This window comes from Pseudophryne corroboree, chromosome 10, assembly GCF_028390025.1.
Source record: "Pseudophryne corroboree isolate aPseCor3 chromosome 10, aPseCor3.hap2, whole genome shotgun sequence".
NCBI classification, from domain to species: domain Eukaryota; kingdom Metazoa; phylum Chordata; class Amphibia; order Anura; family Myobatrachidae; genus Pseudophryne; species Pseudophryne corroboree.
The window spans coordinates 294109160-294134647 of record NC_086453.1 but is presented as its reverse complement, the minus strand read 5'-3'; the positions used below and the strand labels follow the sequence as shown (position 1 = coordinate 294134647).

The 25488-nt window shown below is 53.1% G+C and overlaps 1 protein-coding gene across 8 annotated transcripts in view; it reads left to right on the top strand.

Moving 5' to 3' along the window:
- The window catches only part of CAMTA1 (calmodulin binding transcription activator 1), a 2328268-nt gene that overhangs the window by 871204 nt on the left and 1431576 nt on the right, over window positions 1-25488 (top strand). For all 8 annotated transcript variants that reach the window (XM_063943384.1, XM_063943385.1, XM_063943383.1 and 5 more), the window contains exon 4: window positions 8413-8548. In XM_063943384.1, coding sequence (XP_063799454.1) covers window positions 8413-8548 — 136 coding nt within the window. The remainder of the gene's footprint in view (window positions 1-8412; window positions 8549-25488) is intronic.

The following is a 25488-nucleotide window of genomic DNA, read 5'->3' as shown; positions in this document are numbered from 1 at the left end:
AGTGCATAGCAAATTTACTTGGCGCAGTCGCAGTGCGGACATTGCGCATGCGCATTAAGCGGAAAATCGCTGCGATGCGAAGATTTTTACCGAGCGAACAACTCGGAATGAGGGCCATAACTTTTAATAGAAATGCCATTAAAATAATAAATATCTCACTACCTCTAGTTGGAGATATTGTCTGAGATATCTGGATGTACACAATAAATAGGTAGTCTACCTATTTATTGTGTACATCCAGATATCTCAGACAATGGGGGTAATTCTGAGTTGATCGCAGCAGGAACTTTGTTAGCAGTTGGGCAAAACCATGTGCACTGCAGGGGAGGCAGATATAACATGTGCAGAGAGAGATAGATTTGGGTGTGGTGTGTTCAATCTGCAATCTAAATTGCAGTGTAACAATAAAGCAGCCAGTATTTACCCTGCACAGAAACAAAATAACCCACCCAAATCTAACTCTCTCTGCAAATGTTATATCTGCCCCCCCCCCCCCCCTGCAGTGCACATGGTTTTGCCCAACTGCCAAAAAATTTCCTGCTGCGATCAACTTGGAATTATCCCCCATGTGCACTGCAGGGGAGGCAGATATAACATGTGCAGAGAGAGATAGATTTGGGTGTGGTGTGTTCACTCTGGAATCTAAATTGCAGTGTAAAAATAAAGTAGCCGGTATTTACAGAGCTGTCCCTAGCCAATTTGATGCCCTAGGCAAAATTTTGTCTGGTGCCCCCTAGCACCGCCGCTTGTTCTGCATCTGACCCAGCAACATTTAGGCAGTGGGGCCCACCGGGGGGTTACCACATGTGCCAGTTCAACCCTGCATAATGGCACACAGTAATGCCCATAATACACATAATGCCACACAGTAATGCACCTTACACATATGCCCCACATTAGTAATGCCCATAATACACATAATGCCACACAGTAATGCACCTTACACATATGCCCCACATTAGTAATGCTCATAATACACATAATGCCACACAGTAATGCAACTTACACATATGCCCCACATTAGTAATGCCCATAATACACATAATGCCACACAGTAATGCACCTTACACATATGCCCCACATTAGTAATGCCACAATACACAGAATTCCACACAGTAATGCACCTTACACATATGCCCCACATTAGTAATGCTAGTAGCTTTTTAAATAAAACTTTGTTTTGCTTGCTGGTGTGCTTGCAGTCAGTGTGTGCGTCCATGCAGCTCCCTGGATCCGTGACTGCGTTTTGTGAGATGGGGGTGGCAGGATGGGTGGGTGCGTGCTTGCGCTCACACCCGTTAAAGGGGCACCCATACAAGGGATGTGACCTCACAGGGTATGCCATCCTGGCAGGGGAATTTTACGGCATGGACTGACTAGGAAATAAAGTGTGAGGAGAACACTGCCCATGTTATGTCCCTGCAGACACCTGGGGTTTGCACAGGGATAAGGGACACACACAGGATGGCAGGGTCCCCTTCTCCCATGTGCACAAGCAGTATAGGTGTTGTCAGATTTATGTGAAGTAGTCTTCCAAATACACATGTGGTATCATAAGGAGCCATCCAGTAATAACCTTATATAGTCAGTGAAAATGTCACAGGTCCAGGAATTGCAGTTACCAGGCTTCTGCTGTCTGTCTCACAAGTCAGGGGCATTCAAGCATGTGGAGGGAGTTTAAAGAACTTTAAGGGACAGTGTGCATTTTATTTGACAAATGTAAACAGCAGTCTATACCAGTACTGATTGAATACATTTAGAAAGTAACAGGTAGTTTGCAGACTGTCCCTCCCAGCATGAGATACTGCAGGGACATGCTTGGATGCCCCTTCACGTGCTTGGGTGCCCTAGGCAAATGCCTAGCCTGCCTATAGCTAAGGCCGGCTCTGGGTATTTACCCTGCACAGAAACAATATAACCCACCCAAATCTAACTCTCTCTGCACATGTTATATCTGCCTCCCCTGCAGTGCACATGGTTTTGCCCAACTGCTAACAAAGTTCCTGCTGCGATCAACTCAGAATTCCCCCCACTATCTCCAACTAGAGGTAGTGAGATATTTATTATTTTAATGGCATTTCTATTAAAAGTTATGTTTTAGTATTTACATATAACATATGGTATTTACCGATTGTGAAGAGTGCGCCCACACAAAGAGTCTTCTTTTCTTTCTCTGTATATGCTTGTATACTTTTTTCTGACTCAGGGCGCACCACCAGATGGACATACCAATCTTGATACGGATTACACTTTGATTGTCCCAGGCTGGTTAATTCCTTATAATTTTCCCAATATTTTCCTGGTGCCTAGTCGTTTTCTTTTCCTGGTTTGTTGAATAGCAGGGCAGCCATCACGGGGGGACTGTGGGGACTGGTGTCCCGGGCCCTTACAGAGAGGGGGGCCCACCCCTGACTCTACTACCAATACCTGTAGAACTGCACCAGGCTGTGAAACAACAGCGGTTGATACAGAGTGAAGACTTCATAAAACAAGCCTTCAACTGTGCATCAGCTCTCTGTGAACTGTTCCTGTAGGTCCTCAATACTCCACCTACAGTATATGTAATACCACAATATATGACATCACATAGGTGTGGAGTAATGCGGTAGAATCTTATTTTAGGGAGAGGCATTAGCGTTTCTATAATGGGTGCAGTGTGTGCGGTGCACACGGGCCCCTGAGTCCAGGGGGGGGCCCACACCGCACACACTGCACCCATTTCTCCTATACTTACCTTTCCGGAGTCCATCGCTGACCGTGTGTTGGCCCCCTCCTCTCCCATAGCCGTCGCGACGCTGCTAGCGCACTGACCACTAGAGACACTGGCACAGTGCCAGAGTCTACAGCGGATGCGCAGGACTCCGAAAAAATGGCGCGGCGGCCATTTTTCGGAGTCCTGCGCATGCTCTGTAGACTCTGGCACTGTGCCAGAGTCTACAGCGTTCAGAGCGCCAGCAGCGGCGCGACGGCTACGGGAGAGGAAGGGGCCCACACGCGGAGTCTGCACACCGGTCCCCTCCTCTCTAGAGACGCCCCTGGGGGGAGGGGCCCTGTCTCTTTTGTTAGTCCGGTGCCCCATAATTTCTGATGGCAGCCCTGTTGAATAGTATACCAATACTAACATTAACATTTAAACACAGCAGCTCTATGACAAAGGATACTCTTAATTTATTCAGCAACAAAAGTTATATAAAAACTTTCAAACAGAAGTGATTTATAGGTAAGTGTAACGTACCACGTAACTGGAGCACATGTGCTTCTCTCGTACAGAATCCTACAGATTTTATTGCCAGGCTTTGCATCATGCACGCATTACAACTTTGTTCCTTGTTATAATTTTGCTAATGTCGCTGGGGAGAGTTTCCAGTGAAATATCGCCAGACTAACACTTTGTATGAAAGTTTTTTACGACTGCTGCTTGTGTTTATGCCTTGTGTTGTTATATTTCTTCCTGTTCTTGTGTTCTGAAAGCCAATTACTGTGACTAACAGAGCACTGTAAATTTTTGCAATGCATATTGCTGTCTCTGTGGGATGTGTGGCATCTCTCTTCACGTGTTTTTATATCATTCCACAATGAACGGCTTCTGTTTAGCATATGGTTCTGTACTTAGTTATCCGTTCAATATATCGCAGTACAGGAGACCTTACTTTGGAAGACAAACGGTTCTTTTGTTTCAGTTCAAAATAAGTTAGAAATTAGTAAAAGTGACCCAGGTGTTGCCCGGTGGGAAAATTTTAGGTTCTGAGGGAGAGAGAGTTACAGGTTTAAATTGTCAGCCACATGCAATTTTTTGGAGACCATTTTATTTATTTTGTCTGTTGACATTGGTTAAACATTTTGATTTGTGGCGGGATGGATGTTTGTAGTTGGGTGTTTTTGTCAGTCATGTATAGTTAGAAATGCTCAAATTGGTTCAAACTTCAAAGTAGCGTTTTGTAAATTAGCTACAAATGCTCAAACTTTAGAAAGACTGAAAGTTTGGCGCTACATTTGATCAGTGCAAATAGGTTCCTCTATGATTATGCCTGTATAAATATGTTCAGAACCGTAATAAAGGGTGTTCGAAAGACGCTATAGTCTACTGCTCAAGTTCCAGGGTGTGGCACCGCCGAAGGGTATGCGGTCAGCATACTGCTCGTCGGGATCCCGGCTGTCACATTACCGACGGCGTTACCATACTGTTGCCAGTATAATAGCGAGGTAGGTGATTCCCATAGAAGGAGAATAGAACCCGCGGTTTTATTGCGCTCGCCCCCCTGCCGGCATTCCCCCGCTTGGGATGCCGATGTTGGTATACTGACATTCGGCATCCTTAGTGGAACCCCCCCCCCCCCCCGCACTCAGCTTTCTGCTCCCCCCGCCTCCTCATCTGTCACATTATGACATCACATGGGCCACAGACAGCAGAGGTACACAGTATTTCCATGCGAAATGCAAACTGAAACTTGAATATAATAATGTTCTCCAAGGTACATTATTTGACTGATAGACTGATTAGTTTGTCCACAGAGGACATGGGCTGATATATCTCGTCTACACCCAACAGTATCTATAATAGCTGATCTCTGATAGAAATGATGCCATCACTGCAGCATGCACCCTGGCCCTTAAGAATACTGTAGGTGTGCCATCTGCTGATTTTACTGTACTACACCTCCAAGACTGAATGTACCAAATATCATCCTCCGGGGCACATAGCAGAGAGGTAGATGGAGGCACATGGGGAGGGGAGAGAGAGCATTGGAGAGAAAGAGGGGAGGAGAGAGACATTGAGTCCTGGAAAGAGAAGACGAGACTTCACGGAGGGGAGGGCAAAAATAAAAGGTAAGGAAGAAAGCAAAACAAAAACCAGACAAAAAAAACCAAGCAATACCTGGGACAAAAGCTAATATACACCAGTGGCGTGCGGTGAGGTCAGATCCTGCCGATTACCCCTACCTCCGCCAAGCCAATGCCCGCTACTGCCTCTGAGCCGAGGCCCGCTGCCAACGGCTTACAAACTTGCCCACCATCAACTGACCCCGCCCTCCACCACTAATTTGCATCTCAGTCTGATGCCGCCAATGCCCGCTGCCTGCCTGCTCATCAGACTTGTGATATATTGTACATTTTTATAGAAAAATAAATAGTGTTTGGGACTGGGAAGGGAGTGGGAGGAGGACATGAATGCAATTTTGTTGTCCAGGGCTTCCATTAACTTAATGGAGAAGGGTCTGAATGGGTGGAAAAAAAAATGCGTGAGGTCCCCCCTCCTAAGTATAACCAGCCTCGGGCTCTTTGAGCCGGTCCTGGTTGTTTAAATACTGGGAAGAAATTAGACAGGGGTTCCCTGTATTTAGACAACCAGCACCGGGCTCTTAGTCCGGTCCTGGTTCCAAAAATATGGGGGACAAAAGATGTAGGGGTCCCCCATATTTTTAAAAGCAGCACCAGGCTCCACTAGCCAGGGACATAATGCCACAGCCGGAGGACATATTTATGTAGGTCCCTGCGGCCGTGGCATTACCCCTCCAACTAGTCACCACTGGCCAGGGTTCCCTGGAGGAGTGGGGACCCCTTAAATCAAGGGGTCACTCCCCTCCAGGCACCCAAGGGCCAGGGGTGAAGCCAGAGGCTGTCCCCCCATCCGTGGGCGATGGATGGGAGGCTGATAGCCATGTGTGTAAAAAAATAATGTTGTTTTTTGTTGTGGAACTACAAGGCCCAGCAAGCCTCCCCCACTTGCTGGTACTTGGAGAACCTCAAGTACCAGCATGCGGGCAAATAATGGGCCCGCTGGTACCTGTAGTTCTACAACTAAAAAAATACCCAAATAAAAACACAGCACACACACCGTGAAAGTAAAAATTTATTAAAACACACTTACACACTCACACATACTTACCTACATCCCACGCCGGTCACGTCCACTTGTCCATGTAGAATCCAATAGGTGGTACCTGTAAAAATGAGAGAGAGATTACTTACCTACATCCCACGCCAATCACGTCCACTTGTCCATGTAGAATCCAATAGGGCCGGTACCTGTAAAAATGAAAATTATACTTACAAACGAAGTAATCCACAGGAGGAGAGAGAGAGAGAGAGAAATAGAGAGAAATTAATGAATATTATGCACTCACTGAAGCGGGAAGACATTAGTACAGACAGGGGAGAGTGCTGCTGCTGGCTGGGAGGATGGAGCAGGCTCCCCCAATAGTTGTGAGCCCAGTAGCTGTGCCCCCAGTAGTTGTGATCCCTCTAGCTGTGTCCCCAGTAGCAGTGCCCCTTGTAGTTGTGCCCCCCAGTTGCTGTGCCCCTTGTAGCTGTGCCCCCAGTCGCTGTGCCCCTTGTAGCTGTGCTCCCAGTAGTTGTGACCCCTGTAATTGTGCCCCCAGTTGCTGTGCCCCCCATAGCTGTGCCCCTTGTTGTTGTGCCTCCTGTAGCTTTGCCCCCAATAGCTGTGCCCCCTAGCTGTGCCCCTTGCAGCAGTGCCCCAAGTAGTTGTGACCCCTGTAGTTGAGCCTCCAGTCGCTGTGCCCCCAGTAGCTGTGCCCTCAGTAGCAGTGCCCCCAGTAGTTGTGCCCCCAGTCGCTGTGCCCCCTGTAGCTTTGCCCCCAGTAGTTGTGACCCCTCTAGCTGTGCCCCCAGTCGCTTTGCCCCCTGTAGCAGTGCCCCCAGTAGCAGTGCCCCGAGTAGTTGTGCCCCCAGTCGCTGTGCCCCTTGTAGCTGTGTCCCCAGTAGCTGTGCCCCTTGTGGCTGTGCCCCCAGTAGTTGTGACCCCTGTAATTGTGCCCCCAGTTGCTGTGCCCACTGTAGCTGAGCCCCCAATAGCTGTGCCCCCTAGCTGTGCCCCTTGTAGCAGTGTCCCAAGTAGTTGTGACCTCTGTAGTTGTGCCTCCAGTCGCTGTGCCCCCTGTAGCTTTGCCCTCAGTAGCTGTGCCCCCAGTAGCAGTGCTCCGAGTAGTTGTGACCCCTGTAGTTGTGCCCCCCTGTAGCTTTGACCCCAGTAGTTGTGACCCCTGCAATTGTGCTCCCAGTTGCTGTGCCCCCTGTAGCTGTGCCCCTTGTAGCTGTGCCCCCAGTAGTTGTGTCCACAGTAGTTGTACCCCCAGTCACTGTGCCCCTTAGCTGTGCCAGTGCCCCAAACACACACACATAAATAAAAAAAAATACACACACAATACTAACCGCTCCTGCAGCGCTGCCCTCCGTCTCCGTCCGCCGGCTCCTCTCTACTATGGGAGAGACGACATGAAATCTCTCCCATAGTAGCGTCGCTCAGACACTAGGGGTCAATTATAACCTCTAGTGTCAGTCAGCTACGCCGGCTGCAGCGGCCGCCCACACAGCCCACGGCACCTGCTGCAGCCGGGAAGGGGGGATTAGTATGCGGCTCGCTACTGATTGGACAGCGGATCCAGCACTGGATCCGCTGGGCCAATTACATCTGGGGGACTGACAGGGGGATGCATTAATTGGGGCTGAATGCACGCCCCTGTCATTAAGGCACCAGTAAAGGTGCCGCTTCCCCATGCTTTTTCAATGGGCTTTCACAGCCCATTGCTGCCCCCTGCCTGCCCCACGCTGCCCGGACTTTTAGTGTTAGCAGCAGGAGGCACCTCCCCTGTCTTCTCTGACTGCACGTCCCTGATATACACTATATACAATTATTACTATTTTAATAGCAACTACCCCTAACTATTTTGTTTTCTACAGGACAGACATGATTTTCTGTAACAAGAAAGGATAGAGTCCCATTAGTTTGGGGCATGTCATAGCAGGTGTGGATTTGGTTGGCAGGTCAAGCCAAGCCTAGTGCCGTCATTGTTGAACAGCCATGCAACAGGGCCGATGAGAACATTTCAAAATGCTAACATTCATTATTCCTTAAATTATCCAGCTGTATAAAATATGCCTGGCCTGCGTTTTTGGCAAGAGAGCAAATGAACGTTACTGTCCAACATGATATTTACCATAGGCTTCTCCTTCCTCCAGGTTCCTGTAGTTTTTCACAATGCTGCAAATCCCCAAGCACTATATATCACCAGTGAAAGAGCATTTCCTACTTATAAGATCTTCCTATATACCTATCACCATGTGTCCTTGACAAAAACACCCGCCGCGGTGTTGAAACGTTGGACTCTCATGCTGTCTGTCACATAAAGTTTCACCTGTTATACTAAAATCCGTGGAGTGCCGCCTGCTTCTGTGGTAATGGGGACAGTGGACAGTGTTTCCCGACACTACAGACACCCACATTGTGTATTCCTTTAAGGAGGGCACCCCAGTCATTATAAAAAAATTTGAGTGCCAACTGTACTAATTGGATATATATATATATATATATATATATATATAAAGATATTTATTTTTTCTTACATTCCGGTAACAGATTTGTTACTTAATATTTTTCTTTTTTGCTTGCAGGCCACAGAATGGTTCCATGATATTGTACAATCGGAAGAAGGTGAAATACCGGAAAGATGGATATTGCTGGAAAAAGCGAAAAGATGGGAAAACGACGCGAGAAGATCACATGAAACTCAAGGTCCAAGGAGTGGAGGTAGCTTTGGTTTCAGATATTTGGCTGTGATTTGTCTATAGGTGATGTCCAATTATAGCGTATAGGGAAATTGTCAATTTGTGGCTTTTATTTAACTGGTTGTTGGAAAAAGGAACTAGATTTTGCAGGTGATTTAAAATCCTTAGAAGCTGGTTTCTTACTTTCTGTTTCCTGAAGTTAATATTTGTAAATATTTACTGTTTATAAGAAATCTGATTGTATTCCCACCATTGGTGGGGAAATATGTTCCTTCATCAGACTTCTGAGCTGTAATACATTGGCCCTCATTCCGAGTTGTTCGCTCGCTAGCTGCTTTTAGCAGCAGTGCAAACGCTAAGCCGCCGCCCTCTGGGAGTGTATCTTAGCTTAGCAGAAGTGCGACCGAAAGGATCGCAGAGCGACTACAAAAAAAGATTGTGCAGTTTCTGAGTAGCTCGAGACTTACTCCTACCTAGCGATCACTTCAGACTGTTTCGTTCCTGGTTTGACGTCACAAACACGCCCTGCGTTCGTCCAGCCACGCCTATGTTTCCCCAGCCACTCCTGCGTTTTTATCCGACATGCCTGTGTTTTTACACACACTCCCCGAAAACGGTCAGTTACCACCCAGAAACCACCACTTCCTGTCAATCACCCAGCACCCAGCAGTGCGACTGAAAAGCGTCGCTAGACCTTGTGTGAAACTACATCGGCTTTTGTGAAAGTATGACGTGCGTGCGCCCCATACGCATGCGCAGAAGGGCCGCTTTTTCACCTAATTGCTGCGCTGTGAACGAAAGCAGCTAGCGATCAACTCGAAATGAGGGCCAATGTTCCTACAATCTAACCTACATCCCTTACTTTAAACCTATCTTCCACATGTGCTGGAAGAAGATATGGGGCCTCATTCAGAGTTGCTCGAAATTCCGTCTAGCAATTCATAGCAAATTGTGCAAACAGGTTTGAGAAATCTGGGTACCCCATGGCCTACAGAATCCTAGTGGGAGCTTAGGTTGCCTAATGAATGATCCAGCTCTGAGAACAGGTAATTGAATTCCTCCAAAAGTCAATAAATATTTCTTAATAAATAGAAATTATTAGTTTTAAATTCATTTAATTTAAATTTTTAATTAAGGGTTCCTATTCGAAATAACAGTATGTATATGCTGGGTATGTCAAAAAGCAGTGGTGTAATAGTGCCCTTAAAAAAAGTTTATACTTTTGAAATGTCCTTTTCCATTACTCTGAGATTGGCCTTGCCACTTTGCAGTCTGTTTTGGAACAGTAGCTTCTAACCTGGGGAGCCCAATCAGACAAGCTGAGATGTACGAAATGACTTACTGGTCTGTTACTCTGCCTCAATACAAGCCCTTTACCATTGAGTGGAGACCAATGAGTGGTCCAATGTGTGTGAACATGTTCCTACTTTCATTAGCTTGTTGACACTGAGGGGTAAATGTATTAACCTGGAGAAGGCATAAGGAAGTGATAAACCAGTGATAAGTGCAAGGTGATAAACACACCAGCCAATCAGCTCCAATATGTAAATGAACAGTTAGGAGCTGATTGGCTGGTGCGTTTATCACCTTCCACTTATCAGTGGTTTATCACTTCCTTATGCCGTCACACCAGCCAATCAGCTCCAATATGTAAATGAACAGTTAGGAGCTGATTGGCTGGTGCGTTTATCACCTTCCACTTATCAGTGGTTTATCACTTCCTTATGCCGTCTCCAGGCTTAATACAGCTGAGTCACTACTGGGCCTTCTAATGGGTCAAAACTATAGTGGTATTAAATAGAATAAGACTGAGATAATATACTATGGCCCCATCTTATCTAAAGGAGCCCCTATATTAGCAAATAATTAGAGTTATTTCCCGTGCTGGTGCCTGTGATGGGCAATTGTCAAAAAACAATGGGGTCAATTTACTAAAACTTCTAAAAGTGAAATAAGTGATGTTGCCCATAGCAACCTATCAGATTCTCTCTATCATTTCTGTATTGCATCCAGCGCCGGCTGCTGCTGACAGTGAGTGAGTTACCATCACTTACTGTACAGTGCCCTGGCCGCCCGCCCGCGTGCCTGCCTTGGATACAGGCTGCTCTCATACCCTCTCTAGCCGGGACGCCCGTCTCCCACAGACAGCCTGTCACAAGCATCAGTGGCGCTATTATCACTATCTGGACTGGCTGTAGCTGCCTCCTCCTTCTCAGATCCCAGCGGATCCATGGTGACGGTCCTCCTCTGCCTGGCCCTCCCCTCCTGTGGCTGAGGGGTCTGAGGGAAGGGAACACAGGGAGATGACCTGCTGTAGGACACAAAGGCAGAGAGCTGCAGGAGGGACATGGGCAGGGATACAGGAGCAGGGAGCTGGTGCAGGGATACAGGAGCAGGGAGCTGGTGCAGGAACATACGGTCTGGGAGCTGGTGCAGGAACATACGGTCTGGAAGCTGGTGCAGGTACACAGAGGCAGGGAGCTGGTGCAGATACACAGAGGCAGGGAGCTGGTGCAGGTACACAGAGGCAGGGAGCTGGTGCAGGTACACAGGGTCAGGGAGCTGGTGCAGGTACACAGAGGCAGGGAGCTGGTGCAGGTACACAGAGGCAGGGAGCTGGTGCAGGTACACAGAGGCAGGGAGCTGGTGCAGGTACACAGAGGCAGGGAGCTGGTGCAGGGATACAGGGGCAGGGAGCTGGTGCAGGAACATTGGGTCAGGGAGCTGGTGCAGGTACACAGAGGCAGGGAGCTGGTGCAGGTACACAGGGGCAGGGAGCTGGTGCAGGGATACAGAGGCAGGGAGCTGGTGCAGGAACATTGGGTCAGGGAGCTGGTGCAGGTACACAGAGGCAGGGAGCTGGTGCAGAGATACAGAGGCAGGGAGCTGGTGCAGGAACATTGGGTCAGGGAGCTGGTGCAGGTACACAGGGGCAGGGAGCTGGTGCAGGTACACAGGGTCAGGGAGCTGGTGCAGGTACACAGAGGCAGGGAGCTGGTGCAGGAACACAGAGGCAGGGAGCTGGTGCAGGGATACAGGGGCAGGGAGCTGGTGCAGGTACACAGGGGCAGGGAGCTGGTGCAGGTACACAGAGGCAGGGAGCTGGTGCAGGAACATAGGGTCAGGGAGCTGGTGCAGGTACACAGAGGCAGGGAGCTGGTGCAGGTACACAGAGGCAGGGAGCTGGTGCAGGTACACAGAGGCAGGGAGCTGGTGCAGGTACACAGAGGCAGGGAGCTGGTGCAGGGATACAGGGGCAGGGAGCTGGTGCAGGAACATTGGGTCAGGGAGCTGGTGCAGGTACACAGAGGCAGGGAGCTGGTGCAGGTACACAGGGGCAGGGAGCTGGTGCAGGTACACAGGGGCAGGGAGCTGGTGCAGGTACACAGGGGCAGGGAGCTGGTGCAGGGATACAGAGGCAGGGAGCTGGTGCAGGAACATTGGGTCAGGGAGCTGGTGCAGGTACACAGAGGCAGGGAGCTGGTGCAGAGATACAGAGGCAGGGAGCTGGTGCAGGAACATTGGGTCAGGGAGCTGGTGCAGGTACACAGGGGCAGGGAGCTGGTGCAGGTACACAGGGTCAGGGAGCTGGTGCAGGTACACAGAGGCAGGGAGCTGGTGCAGGAACACAGAGGCAGGGAGCTGGTGCAGGGATACAGGGGCAGGGAGCTGGTGCAGGTACACAGGGGCAGGGAGCTGGTGCAGGTACACAGAGGCAGGGAGCTGGTGCAGGGATACAGGGGCAGGGAGCTGGTGCAGGTACACAGGGGCAGGGAGCTGGTGCAGGTACACAGAGGCAGGGAGCTGGTGCAGGTACACAGAGGCAGGGAGCTGGTGCAGGAACACAGAGGCAGGGAGCTGGTGCAGGGATACAGGGGCAGGGAGCTGGTGCAGGTACACAGGGGCAGGGAGCTGGTGCAGGTACACAGAGGCAGGGAGCTGGTGCAGGAACATACGGTCTGGGAGCTGGTGCAGGTACACAGAGGCAGGGAGCTGGTGCAGGAACATTGGGTCAGAGAGCTGGTGCAGGTACACAGGGGCAGGGAGCTGGTGCAGGAACACAGGGGCATGGAGCTGGTACAGGTACACAGAGGCAAGGAGTTGTTGCAGGGACACAGGTGCAGGGAGCTGGTGCAGGAACATACGGTCAGGGAGCTGGTGCAGGGATACAGGAGCAGGGAGCTGGTGCAGGGATACAGGAGCAGGGAGCTGGTGCAGGAACATACGGTCTGGGAGCTGGTGCAGGAACATACGGTCTGGAAGCTGGTGCAGGTACACAGAGGCAGGGAGCTGGTGCAGGTACACAGAGGCAGGGAGCTGGTGCAGGAACACAGAGGCAGGGAGCTGGTGCAGGTACACAGAGGCAGGGAGCTGGTGCAGGTACACAGGGTCAGGGAGCTGGTGCAGGTACACAGAGGCAGGGAGCTGGTGCAGGTACACAGAGGCAGGGAGCTGGTGCAGGAACACAGAGGCAGGGAGCTGGTGCAGGTACACAGAGGCAGGGAGCTGGTGCAGGGATACAGGGGCAGGGAGCTGGTGCAGGTACACAGGGTCAGGGAGCTGGTGCAGGTACACAGAGGCAGGGAGCTGGTGCAGGAACATAGGGTCAGGGAGCTGGTGCAGGTACACAGAGGCAGGGAGCTGGTGCAGGGATACAGAGGCAGGGAGCTGGTGCAGGAACATTGGGTCAGGGAGCTGGTGCAGGTACACAGAGGCAGGGAGCTGGTGCAGGAACACAGAGGCAGGGAGCTGGTGCAGGAACATTGGGTCAGGGAGCTGGTGCAGGTACACAGGGGCAGGGAGCTGGTGCAGGAACACAGAGGCAGGGAGCTGGTGCAGGGATACAGGGGCAGGGAGCTGGTGCAGGTACACAGGGTCAGGGAGCTGGTGCAGGTACACAGAGGCAGGGAGCTGGTGCAGGTACACAGAGGCAGGGAGCTGGTGCAGGAACATTGGGTCAGGGAGCTGGTGCAGGTACACAGGGGCAGGGAGCTGGTGCAGGAACACAGAGGCAGGGAGCTGGTGCAGGGATACAGGGGCAGGGAGCTGGTGCAGGTACACAGGGTCAGGGAGCTGGTGCAGGTACACAGAGGCAGGGAGCTGGTGCAGGTACACAGAGGCAGGGAGCTGGTGCAGAGATACAGAGGCAGGGAGCTGGTGCAGGAACATTGGGTCAGGGAGCTGGTGCAGGTACACAGGGTCAGGGAGCTGGTGCAGGTACACAGAGGCAGGGAGCTGGTGCAGGTACACAGAGGCAGGGAGCTGGTGCAGGAACACAGAGGCAGGGAGCTGGTGCAGGGATACAGGGGCAGGGAGCTGGTGCAGGTACACAGGGGCAGGGAGCTGGTGCAGGTACACAGAGGCAGGGAGCTGGTGCAGGGATACAGGGGCAGGGAGCTGGTGCAGGTACAGAGGGGCAGGGAGCTGGTGCAGGTACACAGAGGCAGGGAGCTGGTGCAGGAACATACGGTCTGGGAGCTGGTGCAGGTACACAGAGGCAGGGAGCTGGTGCAGGAACATTGGGTCAGAGAGCTGGTGCAGGTACACAGAGGCAGGGAGCTGGTGCAGGAACACAGGGGCATGGAGCTGGTACAGGTACACAGAGGCAAGGAGTTGTTGCAGGGACACAGGTGCAGGGAGCTGGTGCAGGAACATACGGTCAGGGAGCTGGTGCAGGGATACAGGAGCAGGGAGCTGGTGCAGGGATACAGGAGCAGGGAGCTGGTGCAGGAACATACGGTCTGGGAGCTGGTGCAGGAACATACGGTCTGGAAGCTGGTGCAGGTACACAGAGGCAGGGAGCTGGTGCAGGTACACAGAGGCAGGGAGCTGGTGCAGGTACACAGGGTCAGGGAGCTGGTGCAGGTACACAGAGGCAGGGAGCTGGTGCAGGTACACAGAGGCAGGGAGCTGGTGCAGGAACACAGAGGCAGGGAGCTGGTGCAGGTACACAGAGGCAGGGAGCTGGTGCAGGGATACAGGGGCAGGGAGCTGGTGCAGGTACACAGGGTCAGGGAGCTGGTGCAGGTACACAGAGGCAGGGAGCTGGTGCAGGAACATAGGGTCAGGGAGCTGGTGCAGGTACACAGAGGCAGGGAGCTGGTGCAGGGATACAGGGGCAGGGAGCTGGTGCAGGAACATTGGGTCAGGGAGCTGGTGCAGGTACACAGAGGCAGGGAGCTGGTGCAGGAACACAGAGGCAGGGAGCTGGTGCAGGAACATTGGGTCAGGGAGCTGGTGCAGGTACACAGGGGCAGGGAGCTGGTGCAGGAACACAGAGGCAGGGAGCTGGTGCAGGGATACAGGGGCAGGGAGCTGGTGCAGGTACACAGGGTCAGGGAGCTGGTGCAGGTACACAGAGGCAGGGAGCTGGTGCAGGAACACAGAGGCAGGGAGCTGGTGCAGGGATACAGGGGCAGGGAGCTGGTGCAGGAACATTGGGTCAGGGAGCTGGTGCAGGTACACAGGGGCAGGGAGCTGGTGCAGGTACACAGGGTCAGGGAGCTGGTGCAGGTACACAGAGGCAGGGAGCTGGTGCAGGAACACAGAGGCAGGGAGCTGGTGCAGGGATACAGGGGCAGGGAGCTGGTGCAGGTACACAGGGGCAGGGAGCTGGTGCAGGTACACAGAGGCAGGGAGCTGGTGCAGGAACGGTCTGGGAGCTGGTGCAGGTACACAGAGGCAGGGAGCTGGTGCAGGAACGTTGGGTCAGGGAGCTGGTGCAGGAACACAGGGGCATGGAGCTGGTACAGGTACACAGAGGCAAGGAGTTTTTGCAGGGATACAGGTGCAGGGAGCTGGTGCAGGAACATACGGTCAGGGAGCTGGTGCAGGGATACAGGAGCAGGGAGCTGGTGCAGGGATACAGGAGCAGGGAGCTGGTGCAGGGATACAGGAGCAGGGAGCTGGTGCAGGAACATACGGTCTGAGAGCTGGTGCAGGAACATACGGTCTGGAAGCTGGTGCAGGTACACAGAGGCAGGGAGCTGGTGCAGGTACACAGAGGCAGGGAGCTGGTGCAGGTACACAGAGGCAGGGAGCTGGTGCAGGTACACAGAGGCAGGGAGCTGGTGCAGGTACACAGGGGCAGGGAGCTGGTGCAGGTACACAGAGGCAGGGAGCTGGTGCAGGTACACAGAGGCAGGGAGCTGGTGCAGGTACACAGAGGCAGGGAGCTGGTGCAGGAACACAGAGGCAGGGAGCTGGTGCAGGTACACAGAGGCAGGGAGCTGGTGCAGGGATACAGGGGCAGGGAGCTGGTGCAGGTACACAGGGGCAGGGAGCTGGTGCAGGTACACAGAGGCAGGGAGCTGGTGCAGGAACATACGGTCTGGGAGCTGGTGCAGGTACACAGAGGCAGGGAGCTGGTGCAGGAACATTGGGTCAGAGAGCTGGTGCAGGTACACAGGGGCAGGGAGCTGGTGCAGGAACACAGGGGCATGGAGCTGGTACAGGTACACAGAGGCAAGGAGTTGTTGCAGGGACACAGGTGCAGGGAGCTGGTGCAGGAACATACGGTCAGGGAGCTGGTGCAGGGATACAGGAGCAGGGAGCTGGTGCAGGGATACAGGAGCAGGGAGCTGGTGCAGGAACATACGGTCTGGGAGCTGGTGCAGGAACATACGGTCTGGAAGCTGGTGCAGGTACACAGAGGCAGGGAGCTGGTGCAGGTACACAGAGGCAGGGAGCTGGTGCAGGTACACAGGGTCAGGGAGCTGGTGCAGGTACACAGAGGCAGGGAGCTGGTGCAGGTACACAGAGGCAGGGAGCTGGTGCAGGAACACAGAGGCAGGGAGCTGGTGCAGGTACACAGAGGCAGGGAGCTGGTGCAGGGATACAGGGGCAGGGAGCTGGTGCAGGTACACAGGGTCAGGGAGCTGGTGCAGGTACACAGAGGCAGGGAGCTGGTGCAGGAACATAGGGTCAGGGAGCTGGTGCAGGTACACAGAGGCAGGGAGCTGGTGCAGGGATACAGGGGCAGGGAGCTGGTGCAGGAACATTGGGTCAGGGAGCTGGTGCAGGTACACAGAGGCAGGGAGCTGGTGCAGGAACACAGAGGCAGGGAGCTGGTGCAGGAACATTGGGTCAGGGAGCTGGTGCAGGTACACAGGGGCAGGGAGCTGGTGCAGGTACACAGGGTCAGGGAGCTGGTGCAGGTACACAGAGGCAGGGAGCTGGTGCAGGAACACAGAGGCAGGGAGCTGGTGCAGGGATACAGGGGCAGGGAGCTGGTGCAGGAACATTGGGTCAGGGAGCTGGTGCAGGTACACAGGGGCAGGGAGCTGGTGCAGGTACACAGGGTCAGGGAGCTGGTGCAGGTACACAGAGGCAGGGAGCTGGTGCAGGAACACAGAGGCAGGGAGCTGGTGCAGGGATACAGGGGCAGGGAGCTGGTGCAGGTACACAGAGGCAGGGAGCTGGTGCAGGAACGGTCTGGGAGCTGGTGCAGGTACACAGAGGCAGGGAGCTGGTGCAGGAACGTTGGGTCAGGGAGCTGGTGCAGGAACACAGGGGCATGGAGCTGGTACAGGTACACAGAGGCAAGGAGTTTTTGCAGGGATACAGGTGCAGGGAGCTGGTGCAGGAACATACGGTCAGGGAGCTGGTGCAGGGATACAGGAGCAGGGAGCTGGTGCAGGGATACAGGAGCAGGGAGCTGGTGCAGGGATACAGGAGCAGGGAGCTGGTGCAGGAACATACGGTCTGAGAGCTGGTGCAGGAACATACGGTCTGGAAGCTGGTGCAGGTACACAGAGGCAGGGAGCTGGTGCAGGTACACAGAGGCAGGGAGCTGGTGCAGGTACACAGAGGCAGGGAGCTGGTGCAGGTACACAGGGGCAGGGAGCTGGTGCAGGTACACAGAGGCAGGGAGCTGGTGCAGGTACACAGAGGCAGGGAGCTGGTGCAGGTACACAGAGGCAGGGAGCTGGTGCAGGAACACAGAGGCAGGGAGCTGGTGCAGGTACACAGAGGCAGGGAGCTGGTGCAGGTACACAGAGGCAGGGAGCTGGTGCAGGAACACAGAGGCAGGGAGCTGGTGCAGGGATACAGGGGCAGGGAGCTGGTGCAGGTACACAGGGGCAGGGAGCTGGTGCAGGAACACAGAGGCAGGGAGCTGGTGCAGGGATACAGGGGCAGGGAGCTGGTGCAGGAACATTGGGTCAGGGAGCTGGTGCAGGTACACAGGGGCAGGGAGCTGGTGCAGGGATACAGAGGCAGGGAGCTGGTGCAGGAACATTGGGTCAGGGAGCTGGTGCAGGTACACAGAGGCAGGGAGCTGGTGCAGGTACACAGGGTCAGGGAGCTGGTGCAGGTACACAGAGGCAGGGAGCTGGTGCAGGTACACAGAGGCAGGGAGCTGGTGCAGGTACACAGAGGCAGGGAGCTGGTGCAGGAACACAGAGGCAGGGAGCTGGTGCAGGAACACAGAGGCAGGGAGCTGGTGCAGGGATACAGGGGCAGGGAGCTGGTGCAGGAACATTGGGTCAGGGAGCTGGTGCAGGTACACAGGGGCAGGGAGCTGGTGCAGGAACACAGAGGCAGGGAGCTGGTGCAGGGATACAGGGGCAGGGAGCTGGTGCAGGTACACAGGGGCAGGGAGCTGGTGCAGGTACACAGAGGCAGGGAGCTGGTGCAGGGATACAGGGGCAGGGAGCTGGTGCAGGAACATTGGGTCAGGGAGCTGGTGCAGGTACACAGAGGCAGGGAGCTGGTGCAGGTACACAGAGGCAGGGAGCTGGTGCAGGGATACAGGGGCAGGGAGCTGGTGCAGGAACATTGGGTCAGGGAGCTGGTGCAGGTACACAGAGGCAGGGAGCTGGTGCAGGGATACAGGGGCAGGGAGCTGGTGCAGGAACATTGGGTCAGGGAGCTGGTGCAGGTACACAGGGGCAGGGAGCTGGTGCAGGTACACAGAGGCAGGGAGCTGGTGCAGGGATACAGGGGCAGGGAGCTGGTGCAGGAACATTGGGTCAGGGAGCTGGTGCAGGTACACAGGGGCAGGGAGCTGGTGCAGGGATACAGAGGCAGGGAGCGGGAGCAGGAACATTGGGTCAGGGAGCTGGTGCAGGTACACAGGGGCAGGGAGCTGGTGCAGGTACACAGGGTCAGGGAGCTGGTGCAGGTACACAGAGGCAGGGAGCTGGTGCAGGTACACAGAGGCAGGGAGCTGGTGCAGGTACACAGAGGCAGGGAGCTGGTGCAGGTACACAGAGGCAGGGAGCTGGTGCAGGTACACAGGGTCAGGGAGCTGGTGCAGGTACACAGAGGCAGGGAGCTGGTGCAGGTACACAGAGGCAGGGAGCTGGTGCAGGAACACAGAGGCAGGGAGCTGGTGCAGGAACACAGAGGCAGGGAGCTGGTGCAGGTACACAGAGGCAGGGAGCTGGTGCAGGGATACAGGGGCAGGGAGCTGGTGCAGGTACACAGGGGCAGGGAGCTGGTGCAGGTACACAGAGGCAGGGAGCTGGTGCAGGGATACAGGGGCAGGGAGCTGGTGCAGGAACATTGGGTCAGGGATCTGGTGCAGGTACACAGGGTCAGGGAGCTGGTGCAGGTACACAGAGGCAGGGAGCTGGTGCAGGTACACAGAGGCAGGGAGCTGGTGCAGGTACACAGAGGCAGGGAGCTGGTGCAGGTACACAGAGGCAGGGAGCTGGTGCAGGAACATAGGGTCAGGGAGCTGGTGCAGGTACACAGAGGCAGGGAGCTGGTGCAGGGATACAGGGGCAGGGAGCTGGTGCAGGAACATTGGGTCAGGGAGCTGGTGCAGGTACACAGAGGCAGGGAGCTGGTGCAGGGATACAGAGGCAGGGAGCTGGAGCAGGAACATTGGGTCAGGGAGCTGGTGCAGATACACAGAGGCAGGGAGCTGGTGCAGGGATACAGGGGCAGGGAGCTGGTGCAGGTACACAGTGGCAGGGAGCTGGTGCAGGTACACAGAGGCAGGGAGCTGGTGCAGGTACACAGAGGCAGGGAGCTGGTGCAGGTACACAGAGGCAGGGAGCTGGTGCAGGAACACAGAGGCAGGGAGCTGGTGCAGGTACACAGAGGCAGGGAGCTGGTGCAGGTACACAGAGGCAGGGAGCTGGTGCAGGAACACAGAGGCAGGGAGCTGGTGCAGGGATACAGGGGCAGGGAGCTGGTGCAGGTACACAGGGGCAGGGAGCTGGTGCAGGTACACAGAGGCAGGGAGCTGGTGCAGGGATACAGGGGCAGGGAGCTGGTGCAGGAACATTGGGTCAGGGAGCTGGTGCAGGTACACAGGGGCAGGGAGCTGGTGCAGGGATACAGAGGCAGGGAGCTGGAGCAGGAACATTGGTTCAGGGAGCTGGTGCAGGTACACAGGGGCAGGGAGCTGGTGCAGGTACACAGGGGCAGGGAGCTGGTGCAGGTACACAGAGGCAGGGAGCTGGTGCAGGTACACAGGGGCAGGGAGCTGGTGCAGGTACACAGGGTCAGGGAGCTGGTGCAGGTACACAGAGGCAGGGAGCTGGTGCAGGTACACAGAGGCAGGGAGCTGGTGCAGGAACACAGAGGCAGGGAGCTGGTGCAGGTACACAGAGGCAGGGAGCTGGTGCAGGGATACAGGGGCAGGGAGCTGGTGCAGGTACACAGGCTCAGGGAGCTGGTGCAGGTACACAGAGGCAGGGAGCTGGTGCAGGAACATAGGGTCAGGGAGCTGGTGCAGGTACACAGAGGCAGGGAGCTGGTGCAGGGATACAGGGGCAGGGAGCTGGTGCAGGAACATTGGGTCAGGTAGCTGGTGCAGGTACACAGAGGCAGGGAGCTGGTGCAGGGATACAGAGGCAGGGAGCTGGAGCAGGAACATTGGGTCAGGGAGCTGGTGCAGGTACACAGGGGCAGGGAGCTGGTGCAGGTACACAGGGTCAGGGAGCTGGTGCAGGTACACAGAGGCAGGGAGCTGGTGCAGCTACACAGAGGCAGGGAGCTGGTGCAGGAACACAGAGGCAGGGAGCTGGTGCAGGGATACAGGGGCAGGGAGCTGGTGCAGGTACACAGGGGCAGGGAGCTGGTGCAGGTACACAGGGTCAGGGAGCTGGTGCAGGTACACAGGGGCAGGGAGCTGGTGCAGGTACACAGGGGCAGGGAGCTGGTGCAGGTACACAGAGGCAGGGAGCTGGTGCAGGTACACAGGGTCAGGGAGCTGGTGCAGGTACACAGAGGCAGGGAGCTGGTGCAGCTACACAGAGGCAGGGAGCTGGTGCAGGAACACAGAGGCAGGGAGCTGGTGCAGGTACACAGAGGCAGGGAGCTGGTGCAGGTACACAGAGGCAGGGAGCTGGTGCAGGTACACAGAGGCAAGTAGCTGGTGCAGGTACACAGAGGCAGGGAGCTGGTGCAGGCACACAGAGGCAGGAAGCTGGTGCAGGAACACAGGGTCAGGGAGCTGGTGCAGGTACACAGGAGCAGTGAAGTGGTGCAGGGATACTGGAGCAGGGAGCTGGTGCAGGAACATATGGTCAGGGAGCTGGTGCAGGTACACAGGGGCAGGGAGCTGGTGCAGGTACACAGGGTCAGGGAGCTGGTGCAGGTACACAGGGTCAGGGAGCTGGTGCAGGTACACAGAGGCAGGGAGTTGGTGCCCCCAGTGTCCTTGTCAATAGTTATGCCATTTATAAATAAGTCTAGTTTATCCAGTCAGTGGCAGTTCTAGGGCTTGGCAACGTGTAATGTGTATAAGGGGCTATACCATGGTATTATGTGTAAAAGAAGCTCTACTCTAGTGTAACATGTAATCTAACGGACACTACTGTGCGGTGTAATGGGACTAACGGACGCTACTGTGCTGTGTAATGGGACTAACGGACGCTACTGTGCTGTGTAATGTGAGTAACGGACGCTACTGTGCTGTGTAATGGGACTAACGGACGCTACTGTGCTGTGTAATGTGAGTAACGGATGCTACTGTGCTGTGTAATGGGACTAACAGACGCTACTGTGCTGTGTAATGTAACGGACGCACCTGTGCTATGTAATGGGACTAACGGAAGCTACTGTGCTGTGTAATGGGACTAACGGACGCTACTGTGCTGTGTAATGTGAGTAACGGATGCTACTGTGCTGTGTAATGGGACTAACAGACGCTACTGTGCTTTGTAATGTAACGGACGCCCCTGTGCTGTGTAATGGGACTAACGGACGCTACTGTGCGGTGTAATGTGAGTAACGGACGCTACTGTGCTGTGTAATGGGACTAACGGACGCTACTGTGCTGTGTAATGTGAGTAACGGACGCTACTGTGCTGTGTAATGTGACTAACGGATGCTACTGTGCTGTGTAATGGGACTAACGGACGCTACTGTGCTGTGTAATGGGACTAACGGATGGTACTGTGCTGTGTAATGGGACTAACGGACGCTACTGTGCTGTGTAATGGGACTAACGGTCGCTACTGTGCGGTGTAATGTGAGTAACGGATGCTACTGTGCTGTGTAATGGGACTAACGGATGCTACTGTGCTGTGTAATGGGACTAACGGACGCTACTGTGCGGTGTAATGTGAGTAACGGACGCTACTGTGCTGTGTAGTGTGAGTAAAGGATGCTACTGTGCTGTGTAATGGGACTAACGGACGCTACTGTGCTGTGTAATGGGACTAACGGACGCTACTGTGCGGTGTAATGTGAGTAACGGACGCTACTGTGCTGTGTAATGGGACTAACGGACGCTACTGTGCGGTGTAATGTGAGTAACGGACGCTACTGTGCTGTGTAATGGGACTAACAGACGCTACTGTGCTGTGTAATGTGAGTAACGGACGCTACTGTGCTGTGTAATGGGACTAACGGACGCTACTGTGCTGTGTAATGTGAGTAACGGACACTACTGTGCTGTGTAATGTAACGGACGCTACTGTGCGGTGTAATGTGAGTAACGGACGCTACTGTGCTGTGTAATGGGACTAACGGATGCTACTGTGCTGTGTAATGGGACTAACGGACGCTACTGTGCAGTGTAATGTGAGTAACGGACGCTACTGTGCTGTGTAATGGGACTAACGGACGCTACTGTGCTGTGTAATGTGAGTAACGGATGCTACTGTGCTGTGTAATGGGACTAACGGACGCTACTGTGCTGTGTAATGGGACTAACGGACGCTACTGTGCGGTGTAATGTGAGTAACGGACGCTACTGTGCTGTGTAATGGGACTAACAGACGCTACTGTGCTGTGTAATGTGAGTAACGGACGCTACTGTGCTGTGTAATGGGACTAACGGACGCTACTGTGCTGTGTAATGTGAGTTACGGACACTACTGTGCTGTGTAATGTAACGGACGCCCCTGTGCTGTGTAATGGGACTAACGGACGCTACTGTGCTGTGTAATGGGACTAACGGACGCTACTGTGCTGTGTAATGGGACTAACGGACGCTACTGTACTGTGTAATGTAACGGACGTCCCTGTGCTGTGTAATGGGACTAGCGGAGGCTACTGTGTGGTGTAATGTGAGTAATGGATGCTCCCCATGAAACAATGCCCCTATATATTCCACTAAGGAGCACCAAAATATATTCTTGCTTACCAAAAAAAATTAGGCTTGGACCGGCCTTTATTGCGCCCTAGGAAATGATAGAGTGAATCTGATTGGTTGCTATGGGCAGCATCACTTCATTTCACATTTAGAAGCTTTAGTAAATTTACCCCATTGTTGGACAATCTCGTTCACCGATCGAACCCAAAAATGATCGGAATCAGCGAGTCTGGGATTTTTAACATGTTGTATTTTGTCTATCCCCCCTAAAAAAGTCGCCAATCATCCTGTCCTGCAACTGGTAAATCGGATTGGCATCAGGGAAAGATCGCTGCTTAGCTGTATGGGCAGCATTAAACCAACAGAGATATACCAGTAATCAGATTAAACTAAGATTTATGGTGGGGGTATCTAATCAGACTTACATAGGAAATATTTAATATAAGTATTTCTTTTTCCACCTCATGCCTTGCATAGGGTTCTTGTATGGATGTAGACTATAACATGTGGTTGTTTAGAAGGGATGTAATTATGTTACCGGTGTTTAGAATGGTGGCTCTATTAGTTAGAAAATACCATGTTTTTGTGTCCATCAAGCAAAATTAATTACCGCTAATGTAACGACGGCTTTCTCTCGCTGGTCTTAGAAGTCATTGGCACGTGAGTACTTGTCTCTGACATATATATTTATATTTACTAACAATATATTTATGAAAGGTGAATTTTACATATATATATATATATATATATATATAGTATTATATACACAGTATACATAATTTATTGTCTGCTCTGTGCCCCTAAGTTATCTCTCCATACAACCCATTGCCCTTTCTCTAGAATGCTCCTGGGACTGTGTATGAGAAGGCGGAGGACACATGGGAGCATTCTGTCGTCATGGCAACTGCATCCAAGCATCCATACTGTACCACTGCTTAATTCTGCTTAATAGAATAGGGAATGTTTGTCTGTGTACTGTAAGCCTAAAGATTAAGTTACACAAATTCCATCAGTTTGTTACCAGCTGAGCGTGGAAAATGCAATGCCTTACTTGTAATATGATATTACAGTCCCCAGTGTGTGTGTGTCTGTATGTATATATATATATATATATATATATATATATATACACATACATATGTTCATCCTATAAGAGGTAGTTGAATACAGTATATTGGCAGCATTGAGTTAGAATGGGAGAGGCTCTATTATAAACCCACGCTGGTCGTACGTTAGCATGTCTTTTACTGTGCTAAGTGTGTGCTGCTATTTTTTATAAGGTGCACAGTTAACAATCAGCACTCTAATTAACCCAAATAGTCCTCATTATGGAGTTGATTCTAACTTGGGAGAAGTTAAAATAAAAAGCATGTTACTATCTATCTGGAACAAACAATGTTGCAATGCAACGGGTGAAAATACATTTTGAATGTAGCCCACAAATACTGGGCAGCTCTATTCCAGGATGTAGCCGGATCTGTGTGGGCCCCCTAGCAAAGACTTGATGCTGTCTTTTTCTTTGATGCTGAGAGGAGTGGCCTATGGTGGTCACTCACTCCCATGGTGCAGCTGATTGGGTGCAAGGGAGAGGCGAGTCCTATGAGGACTGGTCAGGCCCTGTAGCAGCCGCACCCATGATAGCTAAGGCTATGGCCTCTTTTTTTACTATACAGTTTTAGATTTAAATTTGGATACACTCTGCCAAAATCTAAAATCTCTCTGCACAATTTACATGCCCCCCTCCCCACACACATCCCCACCTTCAATGCTAATGGTTTTACCAAGGTGCAAAGTCACTGTAATTGCTCTTTTTTGCTTTGCACTCCCCTATTTGTATTCTGTTACCTGTGGAGCCTTGTGCATGTACTATGTATGGGCTGCACTACTACAACTGGCCAACAGCTACAAAGGAGGTCATTCCGACCGGATCGCAGTGTGCTTTCGCTCGCACAGCTGCGACCGGGTCACTACTGTGCATACGCGGGGACCGTAATGCGCACGCACGTCGTTGCCCGGCGATGGACATTGCCAGGCAACAATGAAGGGAACGAAGAAAGCGATCGCTTGAAGATTGACAGGTGGTGGGCGTTCCTGGGCGGCAACACAGCATTCGGAGCCGTTTTCTGGGAGTGGTAAGAAAAACGCAAACGTGTTTGAAGAAACGCAGGCGTGTCCAGGGCAGGTGTTTGATGTCAGAGCCAGGACCGAACAGGCTGAAAACTTTGCAGCTGGTAAGTATGTCTAGACCTACTTAGAAACTGCACAATTTTTTTCCCCATAGCAGGGCTGCACAAGCGAACGCAGCCTTGCTATGGACAAAAACCCACTCCCATAGGCGGAGTATAGTTGATTGCACGGGCTGCAAAAAGCAGCTACATGCGATCTACTCGGAATGACCCCGCAAGTGTCTTATGACATGCTCAGGGCCATTGAGAGCAGAACCGATCCCAGGTACTGATCGGAGA